At 46.2% G+C, this 16,999-nt stretch overlaps 1 protein-coding gene across 1 annotated transcript; it reads right to left on the reverse strand.

Moving 5' to 3' along the window:
• Nucleotides 1–211: 211 nt before the first annotated feature.
• CRNN (cornulin) lies at nt 212–5,125 on the reverse strand. The gene is made up of 4 exons (XM_045033539.1): nt 5,061–5,125; nt 2,977–3,127; nt 1,157–1,870; nt 212–1,027 (listed from the first exon to the last, which is right to left on the reverse strand). The coding sequence occupies exons 2-4, from the start codon at nt 3,112–3,114 to the stop codon at nt 383–385; spliced, it is 1,497 nt and encodes a 498-aa protein (XP_044889474.1). The 5' UTR covers nt 3,115–3,127; nt 5,061–5,125; the 3' UTR covers nt 212–382.
• Between the last annotated feature and the right edge of the window lie 11,874 nt (nt 5,126–16,999).

Below are 16,999 nucleotides of genomic sequence, written 5' to 3' on the forward strand. Positions count from 1 at the left end.
ATATCAATAGTGATTGAAAGGGACAGAGAGCCCAGTTGCTTAGGAAGGTTTTATTGGTGCATTAGGATATATGGGGCAATGGACAGATGGAGGAGACAAAAATAGCTATGAAAAGCCCCACAAGCTGAGGAGAATCTGTCATAAATGAATGATTGGCTCTGTGTTTTCCTGTTCCTGAGGGGTCTGCACAGTGGAGCAGATGAGAGAGGAATTTAGGATAGAAAACACCTTGCAGAAATGGTCTCACTGAGAAAGACCTAAGAGAAACACCATGATAAAGAAAGAGCTGACATGCCAACTGGACTGGCCAGGACAGGACAAGCCAACCCCTCTGCAGCTGTCTTCTTCTGGTACTGGGCACTGGAGTCTGGGGCTGGGACACTCATGGCTTATTGCTTTTGAAGTAGGAATACAGCCCCCTGGCTGTGAGGCCTCGCTTTCCTTCTGGCTGGGCTGTGTCTGGGCCCTGGGCTGAAAGCATGCCAGAATGCAGGCTACCCTGGTCCTGCCTTGGGATTGCTGTATCCCTTGTGTGGTCATCCACCCACTCTTGGGTAACCACAGTGGATTCGCTCTCTCTCTGTCCGCCTGTCACACTACACCTTGGTTGAGTGCTGCTCCGGTCCTGTCTCCCTGTCAGAGTGCTTGCCCCAGCCTGGGCCTGTCCTCCCATCTCTGCCTCTCCTGCTTCATAGTGGCTTACTTGTGTCCATCTTTGACCACTGTCTGACTGCCTTTGAATCTGTCCCTCATCTCTATCCCCTGTGTGCCTTGCAGACTGGCTCTTGCCCTGCTCCATGGTCTGGGTGTGTGTCTGGGTTTGTGATCCTGCCTGTGTTTGAATGTGCCCTCCTGTCACCACTTGGCTTGTCTGGCTCCTATCTTGACCCTGGACCTCAGTTTCTCTGGTCTGGCCATGGGTGGACTCCTGTGGCTGGGTGCCAGGGCTTCCTATCTGACCACTCCTGTCCTGCTCCATGGTCTGGGTGACACCTCCTGGTGTCTGAACATGTTCTCTTGCCACTGTCTGGCTTGTCTGACTCCTATCTTGACCCTGGACCTCAGTCCCTCTGGTCTGGCCATGGGTAGACTCCTGTGGCTGGGTGCCAGGGCTTCCTATGTGACCACTCCTGTCCTGCTCTGTGGTCTGGGTGACACCTCCTGGTGTCTGAACATGTTCTCCTGCCACTATCTGGCTTGTCTGACTCCTATCTTGACCCTGGACCTCAGTCCCTCTGGTCTGGGTGGACTCCTGTGGCTGGGTACCAGGGCTTCCTATCTGACTGCTCCTGTCTTCCTCCATAGTCTGGGTGGTATCTGTCTGGGTCTGAGTTCCAGTTCCAGTCACTGTTTCACTTGTCTGGTGGGCTCTATCCTGTTCCCTGGCCTGCGACTGTCTCTCTGACTCCCTCTCTCTGGTCTGGTGGCTCTTGTCTTCTCCCACTCTCTGGGTCTGCTGTGTACATTCCCCAGCTTGTGTCTGCCAACTCTCTCTCTCTTGTCTCTGAGACTTAGACTGCCTATCCTGGCCAATATCCTGACCATGGGTCTGAGCCCTGGCCCCTACCTGTCCTCTGGAGGCTTGTGTGCTCTGTCTATGTTGGCTCTCCTCACAATGCTGTCCTTCCCTAGCCGGCTCCACCTCAGTTCTCCTGTTCTGTTCTTCCCCCAGCTCTTGTGAGTCCCCAGCAGGGCAAATTCCAGACTCTTGAGATCCACAAGCCCCCTCAGGACTCTCGCTCAGTGTCTTGAAACAGGCTTGGGCGACTTTAAACACCAGGACCAGGAATTCCTTGAACTCCACAGTCCCTGTGTTATCTTCATCTAGCAGGCACAGGACTTCATCCACAGTGGCAGGATCATGGGGTTTCTGGGGAGGAGAAGAGGCAAAATCAGCATACTGCCCCTGGGGAAGGTGTGGTTGGGCCAGTTCACTCAGTCTGCAGGCTTCCCACCCCTGAGCCAGGGAGCCCACCTGTGCCAGCCTCAGGGTGTGTACATAGCTACAGCAGCCCTAATATGAAATAGCTTTCAGTGTGCAGCCCTTCTCACAAGGGTAGGAAGTACCTTTTGATTTGTATCCTCTGTGCCTGGCATAATTTCTGGATTACAGGATAACTGGAGCAAGACTCACTGAAGAATGCATGAATGAATGAATGAGCTCATAATGATTCTTTGGGCTGTCCTCGGCTCCTGACCCCTGGCACTGAGTGGGATTCTCTCCAGTGCCCAACACCAGGCGAAGACAGCAGGAACATGGCCTCAAGGAGATTTTGTGGGTTCACTGAGGCTCAGGTGTTTTCCCATGGTGGGGTGAGTGGGGTTTGGTGAGACCACAAGTTGCCCTGAGTATGCATCCTGCTGTGCCTACACATTCCTGTCCCTAAGGCCATTGTCCTGGTTGCTTTAGATGGGAACCAAAGGCAGGAAGAGGCAGGGAAGTGCATCAATGCCCTGGGTCTGCTTTGCTGGTAGGGGGAGAGAAGGAGGGGCTCCCAGAGTGTCCTCCCAGCTGATGACAACCAACTTGCCCTCAAAAACACATTTCTGATGTGACCATTCAACTAATATTTTTGAGCAACTGCAAGACACAGAGCTATGCTTCTAATAAATGAATGAATGAATTTCTGATGGACATAGGAAATGGCTACTGCATCAGATTTAAGTAGCAGCAGAGAGCAGTAATTACTTTCATTTCTAGAATACTCAAGGGTTCTATTCTTCCCTGAGCTGTCCCTTTTGAGTCCTTTCACCTTGTCTCTAAATTAGAATTAATTAAAATCAAGGTTTTTTCTCTAAGGAAACTACCATCTCTTGTTCCTTTGCCTTCCTTTTCTCCTCCTCCACAGCTGCCAGGAGATCCGGTGGGCTTGGATCCAGTGGCTACCTCTTCAGATTCCTGAGGCAGAGCATCTGCAGGCAAACCCCTTTCCTCTTTCCTCTCCCACCCTCCCCACCTCGCTGGGCACATCATACCACAATGACATCAGCAAACTCATGCTCCAAGAGCCTTTTCAGCTCCCCCCGGGTGAGCATTTTGCAGTTGCCCTCCATCCTGGCGTATCGCCCAAAGGCTTCGATGATCCCATTAATGTTTCGCAGTAACTGAGGCATCTTTGGAGTCAAGCTGGAGAAAGAAGCAAAGCCCCCATGGGGGCTCCAAAATCAACCTCAGCGTTTCCTCCTGCTCCTTCTAGGTCTTTCCTTGCATATTCAGCTCTGCCTCTGATGGCTCTGAGTATTCCCTCTCCCTTTCCTACTTAATGGATTTTATGAATGGGAAGGAGGGGCACATCATGGTTAGTGACAGGCTCCAGAGTCAGGACTTCTATGCCAGCCTCACCACCTGCCTGTCAGGTGAGCTAGGGCAGTTTTCTTTGCCTTTCTATGCCTCGGTTTACTCATTGTGAAATGAAGGTAATACCAGTATTTACTTGATAAGATTATTGTGAAGATTAAGAGATAATTCATATAAAGCACTTGGAAGATGCTGGCTTATACTAAATGACAGCTATTAAATATCATTATGATGTTATTATATACATACATAATATGTGTACATCTGCGTGAACTCTGCTGCTCACAGAGTACTTCCATATGCATCATCTCTTATAATCCTTACTATCTCCACTTTTTATAGGTGAGGAAACAGGCTCAGAGAAGTTAGGTGATTTGCTCAAGGCCCCATAGCTTGTAGGGTACCAAGAAACCCAAGAGTTCATATCTCCTGAACTCAAATGCAATGAACATTCTAGACCGCATCCTGTGGACAGTCTGTCTAGTCATATGGTGTTAGGGTCCTGCTGGGAACACCAACAGGCAGTAAGTACATATCTAAGCTGACCCCTGCCTCAGGAGGGGCAGGCAGGAACCCCATGGGGTTGCACCCTTTCTTGCTGCCTTTTGAGTAGGCATTCAGGAAGAGGCTGGGTTACCAGCTGTTGGCCATACTCAGGGAGCCTTCCAGTTCCAAGTCTTAAGTTCCTCTGAATGTGACATCTGTCCTCAGCACTGGGACCTGTGAACTGTGAAGGAGGTCAGCCTTCCCATAGCTGTGTGGCTCCTTCCAGCCCACAAAACTGGTGACCTATGAGGAATGACTCCTAACTGAAGGGAGAGATTTTGCTTCTCATTAGCTGGGGATCTGGGCATAGCTTGAAGGGAATCCTGAGTGCAGCTGCATGGGCAAAAGGCAAAGGGACGTGGAGGTGCATTAAAGTAGAAGCCTCAAAGACCGGGAGATGGCAAGTTCAAATGCAGGAGGAAGAGGAAGGCCTGGGTACAGAAGCATGAGAGTGAAGGGAGGCAGGAAGGAGGCTTGGTGCTGGAGAAGATGGGGCAGTGTGGCCAGAAGGATTTTGAAGGTTATAGACCCCAGGTAAGCTCTTCAAGGGGTGTCCTTTCTACCCTCCAGTAGCCAAAAATTTCAAGCAGACTTTGCTTTTGCACGTCAAGGTACAAAACTCAAATATTGTACCCCAACAAAGAAATGAAAAGATCCTGGGTTTTTGTTGTTTAGCATGTCAGACCTTAATCACTGACCTATAAACAGTAAAAATAAGGCTACTTTTTAGTTACTCTTCAGATGCCTTAGGATAAACCTACAAACTCATCTTGCCTAATAAGGCCCTGGGGAAGACTGTCATGTTAGCCCCTTCCTCTGTGACAAGGTTCAAGCCCATTGTCAGATTGGCATAAGTAACCTGATTCTGGCCTCATACACTGTGAGTACCGCAAAGAGGTTTCCAGAACCTTAAGAATAAAACACCTTTGCTGTCCAGAAAGGCACAGGAGTGGTTCCATTGCTGCTGCTAACATGCTCTGGTGAGAGGCGTTACTGACAGGCCAGTCTCAGGGGAGGAGGAAAGAGCCCCATGGCTTCAGGACAGCATCTTCTCCCACATGCACATGCCCACTTTGCCTGAGGCCCAGTCAGAGTGGACACTTTCTGTCCATGGCCAGCACCACAGGCCATGACCTGGATCTGACAGCTTGGTTTTATGAGCTCAGATCACCAGGGCAGTGAGAATGAGAAAGAGGTTTCTCAAGAGGGCACTTACCTAATGCACAGGCAGGATGAGCAAGTGGCTGTTAGGTGGTGAATGGAGTACCAGGTCAGAGGGACAGGAACCTTTTATAGGGGATTTAATGGAGGCTGGTGTTTTAGATAGACGTCCCCGCCCCATGGGAAGGCTTGATTCACTCAAGGCTCTGCCCAGCCCAGCCCCACTTCCCTTCTTGTCTGTTTTACCTGCTGACACATGGCTGTGTTGGCTGAATGAGCACTCCCTCTTACTACACTGGGTACCTCCCTGATTCCTTCCCTGGGTCTGTCTCCTCATGTCAGGCAAGCTCCTTTCTGATATGATGGGCTCAGAAGTGCTAGGCACAGGTTGGGGCTCCTGGTGAACTTTCATCATCTCCATGTGACTGCAAAGTCATGGGACTCCTTTTTTTTTTTTTAAATGTAAACATTTTAAAACATTTCCATCTATTGAGGGTTATCCTTTCCAAAGTGGTCACTTTGGGAGACTATACATGTTTTGTAGTAATGTAATTTTGCCATTACTTAGAACATTCTTGGATCTTGTTTTGGAATTGCCTTTCATACCAAGTTTATGAGACATGCAAGAAATTCAATCTCATTTCTTTTTGGTTGGGTCTCATTTTTTATTAAAACAAACAAAATTAATAGCTTCCCCCAGCCCCCATCCCATGGGCAGGCAGTGTTTTACGGCTGGTGGGAGAAGAGACTTAAGATAATTAGGTGCAACCCCTTCGTTGCAAACACAGGGAACTCAACTGCTCGATTGGTCAGCAGGTATTTGTGGAACGCCTGTTCCACTTCAGACCCAGGGCTAAGGACTGAGGGAAACAGTGTGGAACAGGCTGTGAGCAGTTTCTACCCTCACAGGTTTTGCAGCCTGGCAGTCCCAGGAGAAAGTCCCAAGAGAGTAACAGTACTGCCAATTACTGTTTGAGTTGCTTCAATTTGATTCCATTTTCATTACCACCTCATTTTGTTGTATCCTCACAACTAAACCCCTTTTATAAATGAAGACGCTGAGAGCCCTTGGAGTAGTGCCCGCTCTGAAGAAGGTATGGGTGTGGTGGAGCCCTCAATTTCTGGCCATGTTCTCCTCTATGCAACATGTGGCTGCTTCTTTTTCTCTCCATGACTTTTGGCACTTTACAAACATCAACTTTGTTCTCTGTGGATAAAGAACAACCATACTTGAGGATGCTGAGAAGGAAGCATTCTGAGCTCTGAAGCCAAGTCCTGAAGGGGCTTCTAGCACACATTTATGTGGGAAGTACATGTAGCTTCTGGAATGACTCTGGATAGGGAAAGGCATCTTCACAGTTGTCACTTATTTGTCTGCATGCAGCCCACAGGAAAGGTAATGATAGGATAGGAAGGTGCAGTAAGATGGGCAGAGGGAGGGCAGGCCTGTAGCCACGGCACAAGCTCCAGTAAGGGGCACAGAGCACAGGGTGAGGTGCAGCCTGCAGAAGGGGCCAACTTCATGGAGAGTGGCTGGTTCCAGTCCCTGGTGAGAGAGGGGGCAGAAGTTGCTGTGGTAACTGGTCAGTTCAGAGAAGGCCAGTGTGAGAGGGGGAGGCTGGAGAACAAGAGGGGGTCCTGCAGAGTAGACCTTCCTTCTGTGAGTGATTTTCTAAGTCTTTTCTGAAGGGGCTCAGAACTTCCAGAAAAGTTTGGGAACTCAGGGAAAGTAAGTTTGGGAAGTAACAAACCAGGTGCTTGATATGAGGTAACTCTGAGGTAGGTATCATTATATCTAATTTACAGATGAAGAAACTGAGGTACAGAGAGGTTAAGTAAACTACCCAAGGTCACATACCTAGAAAGCAATAAAATTAAATTTGAATTTAGGTTTGCCTGCCTCTGAAGCCTGTGTCTTTCCAGGAGGCAGGACTGAGCCTGGGGAGTTGAGGGCCATGAAAGTGGAGGGAGGGTGGCTGGTGGGGGTGGGGGTGGGGGTGGGGGTGGGGGTGGGGGTGGGTGAGGCGGAGCTGGGGGGAGAAGGGTGAGCCAGGGATGGGCCTGGCAGTCTCAGAGGGTGTCACATTGTTAGTGTGTGACATTTGTGAAGAGTTGTCACAAATGAGGGACTTTACTTAGTAGTCACATCCCTTGGATCTAGAGGCAGAAAGAGGTCAGGGACCCTGTCTGAAATTGAATCAAACTCTTCTCTTATATTCACTTTGCCTTGGGATAAACAGAAATATCTCAGTGAAACAAACTCATTTTTGCATTTTGATTCCTTTTTACACACTCACTCAGAAATTTGTTGCTGATAGAGATAATTTATTTCTACAAGTATTTAACAGCCCATCTTTGTGACACTTAGTAGGCTACAAATGAAGAGTAAAATTCTGCTCTTCAGGGAATCAGTCTAGTTGGGAAAACAGGCCATGAACCCATGAACACCCTGAAGAATTTGACAATGGAAGACAAGGTGTTGTAAGACGTAAATCTGTAAAACAAGATACCTTCACTTGTACCCTGGGGCACAGAATGGAGACACAGACAGGGACCTGGCAGTGGGGAATGATTGGAGGTGGTCATTTGAATTTCCCCCCAAAAGCAGAAGATGGAAAAATTCCATAATCTTGGGCTTCACCCTCAGAAAGGAGTAAAAACAGTTCTGAAAGCCAGAGAGCTGTTGCCCAGAGTGTCATGTGTGGTGAGAGAAGTCACCTGTCCATGCAGAGCCTATACATCCTGACTGAGAGGCAGGGTGAGGGCATGATTCTTAGAGGGGAAAAAGAGCAGTGGACAGTTTTGAGACTCTTTATGCTTTCTTTGCCCCAAATGTGGCCTCTTCTCCCAAGCCCACCCGACCTGGGTCCTGGTTAGAGCATCCTGGAAGCCCAGATGCTCAAGTTCAACCCCGGATATGCCAGGGAGGATTAAGCATATACCAGAGACATCCCTGTTGACACAGTTTGCAGCGATTTAGTATCTATTATACTTTCTGGGCCTAATCCCCAACCTGACAGGTGGTGTTGGTCCTGCTGTGTCTCTGAGTCCAATGCAGACAGGGAGCATGTGACTAATACTGTCGTTACCATTTGCCAGGAAATCTGGAAGCTGCCATTTGAAAGGGAGTCTGAATTTCCCAGAGCTAGGTGTCCAGCCCAAAGGCAGAGCTCCTTAGAGCAAGCAAACCAGAAGGTTTCAACCTCCTTCCCATTGGGAAAAATGAGAAATATCATAGGAGGTGGGGAAGTTCTTCCTTTTCCTGCCTCATCAGTGCTAATGAGTCTGCACAGTTCTGGTGGTACCAAAGGTTTGTTGATTTAAATGTAATGGGAATAGATAAGACACTTCCCAGTATGTCTTTATTTATGTCAAAACTTGGACCTGTCTCAAGGCCAGAAAACTCCCTTTCCCTGCCTTGCTGATATGCTTACAGGGTGCTGGCATATGAGCAGTGTGCCTGGCCGCCAAACACACCTGCATGGGACTCTGATTCAGGAGTGAAGGGTGTGAGGATGTAGGCGCACACGGAGAGGGCTAGACTGAGGCTAGACTGGGATCTAGGGGTGATGCAGGACAGTGGGGTCTTTCCTAGAACAATCCTGTAGTCTGACTTGGGCTTTTGTTCTTGTGGGGCAGCCTCTAAATTCAACCCTCTGATCCTAAAGTGGTTTTATCTGCTTTCAGGTAGGCCTTCCTGTCAATGGCTTAGTTCAATGTCATTCCATCATGTTTTAGGAAAACATTTTCTTTAACAGGTGGGTTTTTTTCCCCATTCATTTGTCTGTTTAAATATTTCAGGATATAATATCAAAGTTTAATTAGGAAATACAAAATAAATATAATACCAAACACATTCATGTAATAGAATTCCATACAGCAGTGAAAATGAAAAAAAAAACTGTTATACGTAACAACATGGGTAACTCTCACAAACATAAATTTCCAAAAAAAAAAAAAAAAACCAGATATAAAATCTACATAGTATGAGTCCATTTATAGAAAATTAAAACAACAGGCAAAACCAAACCACGGAGTTATACATGAGAATATTAACTTTGGAGAGGCACGAGCCTAGCTTCTGGGATGCTGATAACATGCTGGTTCTGGATCTGGGTGGTGAACACATTAATGTGTTACTTTGTGAAAACTCTTACATTAATGATTTGTGCACTCTTCTGTATGTATTTTACACTTCAGTAAAAAGGTCTTTTTCCCTTGGAAAAAGAAGTGTGGACCTGCCATTCCCACAAACCCAGCTTCTGCTGCGTTCTGCCTGTCTGCCAGGCCTTCCTCCTGCCTGAATGCATTCTCCTTCTCCTCCATGCAAATGGCCTCTGTCCCTTCAAAACAACTCAAATACCACTGACTCCATAATGTATTTCCATATTATCCTAACCAGATGAGATCTGTTCTTGTTCGGGCGTCTCTTTGAGGACAAGGCTAGTTTGTAAGTACACATATGCTAAGTTGATATGGAGGCCTGGTTCATTCTTCAGGAGAACAAGCTTTGCCCTGCAATTGTGAAGGCTGGGTGATGTGTCACACACACCATGCCTGGCCCCACATTCCATCCCACTACAGCTCCTGGGCTTCATCCCTGGCTCATGGAGATAACATGGGATAGTTCAGAATTTAAGGCTGCAGGAGATGCCAGGACCAAAATGGAGCAAAGCTCCAAGTCAGCTCTCATCAGGATGGACCGGATTTGTGGTGCTTTCCCTAAAACCCTCACAAACCCATGTGTGCTAGCCTCCACTGGAGTTGGCCAGCTGTGAACTATTTCCTCCTTCATTTATCAAAGGGCCTATCCCTCCTAGGGTGGTAGCCAGGATTAAAAGGTAATGATCAGGTGTTGTGAGCACACTGGATGACGAAGGGACATCGAAGTTGTGCAAAGATGAAAGCCATTAGTAGGAAGTTACTTTGGGGCCTGGAAATAGAGTCCTGATTTAACAGGAAAAGGGTGAAGTGGTGGTGCTGAGGGCCTGAGGTTATTCTAGGGACCATTGGCTATTGGCAAATGTCATGTTCATTGTCTTCAGACCATCGTGATGTTAGCAAGACAAGAAGACACACAGGAATGTTCTTATCCTGAGAGTGGAAAGGACTGGCATGCCCTGCCCCCCATACTTCCCTGGCTGCCTGGCTTCACTTACTCGATGAGCCCCTGTTTCCTTATCTGTAAACTAGCGACAACCTCTGTGCCACTTGGTTATTATGAGTTAACAATATGCACCCAGTGTAGAAGTGCCTTCTGAACCAAGAACAATAAAACTTGTGCAGGGCATTATTATTCTTGTCATTTGAAGTCGTGATGAGTAGTCCTTTTGAACATAGGCAAGAGGAATGTACACAAAATTAATGCTCACATGGGTTACTCAATCTGCCCCTTTAAGAAGCACTAATCCATAAATAATAAATAATACACACACCTTGGAAAATCCAAAAATATAAATTAGAAAAAACACAGTGGGTAATTATTCTCTAATGAAGGTATGTTTATTTTCCCTCAAGAGGGTTTACCACAGACTTCTTTCAATTACCTTTGATATATCTATACACCACTGAGTATTTCAGAACAAATGTAGATAAGGGTAACATTAAGAGACATTATTTGCAAGTCAATCCAAAGTGAAACTATAGTTGTCTGTGAAACAGAAGGAAATAATATTCAATTTACACAACTTTTGTGGGCAAAAGTGACATGGCTTTGCAGTGAGCCTGCCTCCAGTTTTTGGTATGTAGAGCTGCTGTGGGGTTCTCTGGGGCAGTGATCCACCATCTGGTGCCCACTCCTCCACCTGAGTGCTAAGAACCTGCTTGCACTCCCTGGTTCTGGAATTGAAGGCTTCCAATGCTTGGTGGCCTCTGCAATTATTGTGAGGGTCCTTTGAGTCCACGTGCCTGTCCGTCATTGCTGTGTAAGGAATTCCTATCCTGCACATATGTGTGCTCTTGTGTCCTAAATATGTGCTGGCCAAGTGGCTAAGACAGAAGTCACTTTCCTCCAAGCACACCAGCGTGGAGCCCCTTGCCTGCCATCTAGGGGAGATGGTCATGGGTAAGGCCCCCAAGGCTGGATAGTGGCAGCAGCCGACTCCAAGGAACAGTCAACAGAGCCAAGATCCACCAGCTAAACCTTCACTCAGGACTGAGCACCAGCTGTGCACAGGTCAGTGTGCTAAGGTGACTGCCACACTTGCTGTCCTAACCTCTCACAAACACCCTGAAAGCTTCTTCTTCTTCCCATACTCCACAGGAGGCACTTGAGTTTCAAAGAGGGGAAATGACATGGCAAAGTCACACAGTTTTGGGTGGAGATAGGACTGGACTTGAGAGTTTTTGCTCCTGGCTGGGTGGGCTCCTCACACTATACAGCCACCTCCACGGAGGGCTGGGGGAAGACAGGAGCCTGAGTGACCCTGAGTGGTAGGTAACACACTTTTGTTAGCATGAGGCATCCTCCACAGCTCCCGGAGTTGTGTGGGAACAAGGACTTAGGTGGAAGGTCACATTGAGGAATATTGGCATGTGTCAGGATGGCCCATAGGAGGGCAAATCCTCAGAAGCAGCTTACTGGGGTGTGGACATGGTGACATCATGTGGGATCACAGGGGATAGCTTTAGCCTCTTCCATTGCTGTCACCAGCCAAGAATTAGGGCCTCCCTGCTTGCTTCTGTATTTCTCTCTTCTTAGCCAGTCCTTGTGCAGGCATGACATTTTCTGTTGTTAACATGGAAACCAAGGGATTCACAGGCCAACTGATCCCAGGATGTATCTGGCTCTACCACTTGAGTTCAGTGACTTAGGACAAATCCCTTAACTTCTCTGAGCCTTGACCTCATCTCTAAAAACGGAGCTTGTAAGTAAAATAAGTCAGGCGGAGAAAGACAGATACCATATGTTTTCACTCATAGGTGGATCCTGAGAAACTTAACAGAAGACCAGTGGGGAGGGGAAGGGGTGAAAAAAAGTTACAGAGAGGGAAGGAGGCAAACCATAAGAGACTTTTAAATACTGAGAACAGGGGCGCCTGGGTGGCGGAGTCGGTTAAGCGTCCGACTTCAGCCAGGTCACGATCTCGCGGTCCGTGAGCTCGAGCCCCGCGTCGGGCTCTGGGAGCCTGTTTCCGATTCTGTGTCTCCCTCTCTCTCTGCCCCTCCCCCGTTCATGCTCTGTCTCTCTCTGTCCCAAAAATAAATAAACGTTGAAAAAAAATTAAAAAAAAACATACTGAGAACAAACTGAGGGTTGATGGGGGGGGTGGCAGAGAGGGGAAAGTGGGTGATGGGCATTGAGGAGGGCATCTGTTGGGATGAGCACTTGGGTGTTGTGTGGAAACCAATTTGACAATAAATTATATATATTATTATATTAACATGTTAATATTAATATATATTAATATTTAATATATAAATATATAATTAAATCAAAAGAACTATTATGCATACAAAAAAATAAAAACAGAGCTTGTATAATGCCTGTTCTTTTATGGATGGCTTGTAGATTAAATAAAATAACGAGTCTTAAATGTTTTACCCAAAGACTGGTAGAAAAAAGTAGGCTGTCAGTCGCTAGTAGAGGTCTGATTCGTTCATGAAGATGGGTCAAGAACATAACAGAACACAAGCTATTCAGGATTGGGCTCAAGCCTGTACACAACAGGGACTGGTGTGATTAAACGGAAGAACCAGAGGCTCCTGTGGTCATGAGGGAGGTCTGTAATAGTTTCTAGAATGTTAACATCGTTGAATCATGAGTGTGTATGTGTGTGTGCACACATCTGTAGAAGATAAATCTAAGTTTCAACCTGTATTTCACTATTCAGTAGCAAAATGGGACCAGAAATAGTTTGAACTGCAAGTTGATGGAAATTGTGAACTTCGGGCAATTGCAACTAAAAAACCAGAACATTCTCTGTAATTTCTATAGCAGGTGTGGCACAAGGATGTGACAATTTGGAGGTACATTGATGAAGAAGAGGTTCAGAGGGTGACACAAAACCAGAACAGCACAAGAGGGAAACCCAGAGAGGACCACACCTGTGTGGTCCACCCATTCCGCAGTGAGGAGGGAATCCACTTAACCCCGGAAGTACTCTGGAAATGGTTATGTATCTGTTGTGAATGCAATTTTGCTTCAGTTAATATATTTATAGAAGTTCAAATCATTTATACAATAATGTGTGTTCCATCATTTCTAATAAGCCATTTTGCTGTCCATTCCTAAGATCTGAGTTCAGAGAAGCCCTGTGAGTTTTCCTAATGGAGTCCTGAGCATTGGGTGGGGCCCCTTGGCCACTGCCTTGCAGTTCTGGTGCCCAGGCCTGGCACACCAGGTGTGCTGTCTGTCTCGCCCAGGGCTTGCTCCTGTCTGGACCTGCTGCATGTTTCACATATGCTCCTCCCGAAATGCTGCTTCTGCTTGGCTTGTCTCTTTTTTTTTTTTTTTCAACATTTATTTATTTTTGGGACAGAGAGAGACAGAGCATGAACGGGGGAGGGGCAGAGAGAGAGGGAGACACAGAATCGGAAACAGGCTCCAGGCTCTGAGCCATCAGCCCAGAGCCTGACGCGGGGCTCGACCTCACGGACCGCGAGGTCGTGACCTGGCTGAAGTCGGCCGCTTAACCAACTGCGCCACCCAGGCGCCCCGGCTTGTCTCTCTTTAATCCTGCTGCCACATGTGTAGAACCAAACATAAAACCCTTCAAGGTGTGAGGCAAAGTCCTCAAGTTAAACCATCAGGGGAAGCCCCAACTCTGCTTCACCATGACAGGGAGTATTTTACCTTTGTTTCTTAAATGAGGAAGGCTGTGTTCTTACACACTTCCAGGCACTAATAATCCCTCTGATTGGTTGTTTTGAGCATAATAATAACTGTTTCTCCAGGCAGTAAAGAGGATATAGACACCGATAATTACAAGCTAGTTCACCACTCCCTGGGAGGCTGTGTAGATGGATCACTGTGTTGGAAGCATTCTCACTGGTTTCTTCACATGGTCTGCATATCAGGGTTCTCCAGAGAAACAGCCAATTAAGAGAGTTTATTTTAAGGATATGGTTCACACAATTGTTGGGGTTGGCAAGTCTGAAATTCACAGGGCTGGCCAGTAGGCTGACAATTCTGGCCAGAGTTGATATTGAAGTCTTGAGTCCAAACGCAGTCTGGGGGGAGAATTCCCTCTTCCTTGAGCGAACGCTAGTCCTTTTAAGGCCATCAACTGATTGGATGAAGACCACCCACATTGTGGAGAGTAATTTGCTTTACTCAAAGTCTACTGATTTAAATGTCTATGGCATGTGAAAAATACCTTCACAGAAACATCCGGACTGATGTTTGACAAAACAACTGGGCACCATGGCCTAGCTAAGTTGACATATTAAAATAGCTATCACAGTGTAGGTACTCTGTTTGGTTTTCCATCATCGCTTTTCAAAGTATAGGGTTCCCCCCTTCTCCCAATTTCTTAGTAAATCATTGCTCCCTTATATCTTTGGTCTGGACTTTCATTCCCTGTGTTTCTTCCTAAGACGTTTGATACAGATTTCTTTAATTTTAATTAAGTGATATAGTTTTTCTTATTTAAAGTAAAGGTACATGAAAGAAAATTTAGAAAATTAAGATATCAAAAGGAAGAATAAACATTACTGTGACACCACATAGCATAAAGAATCATTAGATTATATATCCTTCCAAGTAGCTTTTCTGTGTGTTCATAAGCAAGGATAATAATGGCTAATGCATGTAACTTACTATGTTCCAGTTATTAACTCATTCAGTCCTCCCAACTTCAGTGCGGTAGGTACCATTATTATGTTTATATTCAGATGAGGAACATAAGGCACAGAGAAGTTATGTGATTTGCCCAATGTCATATAGCTTGTGAAGGACAGTTTCAAGCACAGAAGTCTGTGGATGGCAAGGATGAGAATAAAGGGTTCTAGGGGTCCTGGCACCTGCAATACCAGCCTTCTCCCCAGATATGTATCTCTCATTCCACTGTTCCCCTGTATACAAACACAATCAATGCCTCTGGGTGAAGGAGTAAAGTCCTCTGACTTTGGAATCTGGCTTTTAATTATTTCATTATAGTGCCCCTGTATACAGATATTTTTCTACAATATGGGCATTATTATAAATACAGTATATTGTTTATTTTTACCTGATTTGCACAAGTACCTTTAAAATTTTTTTTTAATGTTTAGTTAATTTTGAGAGAGAGAGAGAGAGACAGAGCATGAGTGGGGACAGGGCAGAGAGAGGGAGACACAGAATCCGAAGCACGCTCCAGGCTCTGAGCTGTCAGCACAGAGCCTGACGCGGGGCTTGTGCTCATGAACAGTGAGATCATGACTTGAGCTGAAGTCAGACACTTAACCGACTGAACCACCCAGGCGCCTCCGCAGAAGGTACCTTTTTAAAATTTTTTTAAACAATTTTTTAAAATTTATTTTTATTTATTCTGAGAGAGAGATAGAGAGCAAGTGGGGGAAGGGCAGAAAGAGAGAGGGAGACAGAATCCCAAGCAGGCTCTGTGCTGACAGTGAAGAGCCAGACTTGGGGCTTGAACTCACCAGCTATGAGATCATGACCTGAGCCAAAATCAAGAGTCTGACGCTTATCCAACTGAGCCCCCCAGGCACCCCACACAAGTACCTTTTTTTAAAGTCACTATATAACCTTCAGGTTTTCTGTATCATATTTAGTGGTAGCAAGGGATTCCACTGAATGGAGACGCTTATGTAATCATCCCATTCTTAGGTTTTTTCATTGTGCCTCTTGTTTTTCTTGTGTCAAACACACATGTATTCTTTCTTTTTTTTTTTTAACGTTTTTATTTATTTTTGAGACAGAGAGAGACAGAGCATGAACGGGGGAGGGGCAGAGAGAGAGGGAGACACAGAATCGGAAGCAGGCTCCAGGCTCTGAGCCATCAGCCCAGAGCCCGATGCGGGGCTCGAACTCACGGACCGTGAGATCGTGACCTGAGCCGAAGTCGGACGCTCAACCGACTGAGCCACCCAGGCGCCCCTCACAACATGTATTCTTAAACATATATTTTTGTACCTATTTATAAATTTTACCTTAATATCTAGAAATAAAATTGTGGAGTCAAAGAACATCAGTAACTTTAAGGCTCTTACATACCACAGACCAAACTACTCTCTCAGAAGGTGGTTTCAATTTTGCACTTCCATGAATGTTCAGCCCCTAAAAGTCACTAATATTTTGTGATTTAAAAAAGTACCAATTTTAATTGATGGTATCTGAGTGTAATGATTTGAATTCTGTTTATTGATTGTAATGAGGACAGTTTTTTTTCTTTGCGTGTTTATTGGTGATTTATATTTTATGCATACATTTTTGGTTCATTTCCTTTGTCCCCTTCTTTAGAGATGGAAAATTATAGTCTTCCAAGCTAAACATTTTTATTTTGTAAATTACTTTTGAATATTTTTTTAAATTCTCCGGTGATGATTTTCTTTTTGTTTTCTGTCATCTGTAAGCCCTGGAGCTTTGGTAGTTTGTCTATAAGCTCCCTGGCCTTCTTGCCGGTATGAGCCAGGCCCCCAGCCCCCTCGGTGGGGCAGGACAAGTTATTCAGTCCTTGGAGGAGGCGTGAGGAAGAGCTGGCTGCTGCCCACTGCCTCATGCCCTGCCGCTCCACCTCTGGCCCAGGGGAGGGGCCCTGATGGGGAACATGGTGCCCGCCTTTGAAAAGGCAGCTGCTCACTTCTCCCACACTTCCCACTGCCTTTCCCTGAATCAAGGCGCATCTGAAAAGCAAGATGGATAGGGCTCTTTCATAGGGCTGCAGTGAAAATCTTATGGGAAGGTGTTTTACAGACGGTTATGAATTACAACAAAACAAAATTCTTACTACTTTGAGCTGTGACTGTGGTTCTGGTTCTTCAGGGCAAGAGTTGGGTGGTTTGGGGTAAGCAGGTCCATTTGTCATGTTTGGAGAATGTGTGACATTTTGGGTT

This window comes from Felis catus, chromosome C1 (genome assembly GCF_018350175.1).
Source record: "Felis catus isolate Fca126 chromosome C1, F.catus_Fca126_mat1.0, whole genome shotgun sequence".
NCBI classification, from domain to species: Eukaryota; Metazoa; Chordata; class Mammalia; order Carnivora; family Felidae; genus Felis; species Felis catus.

Coding starts and splice junctions, on each gene's coding strand:
- CRNN (XM_045033539.1), bottom strand. CDS start 3,114: ATGCCTCAGTTACTGCGAAACATTAATGGGATCATCGAAGCCTTTGGG. Junction 1,871..2,976: donor AGTTTGCTGATGTCATTGTG/GTATGATGTGCC, acceptor TCTCCTCCCCAG/AAACCCCATGATCCTGCCAC. Junction 1,028..1,156: donor ATGTTCAGACACCAGGAGGT/GTCACCCAGACC, acceptor CAGACAAGCCAG/ACAGTGGCAAGAGAACATGT.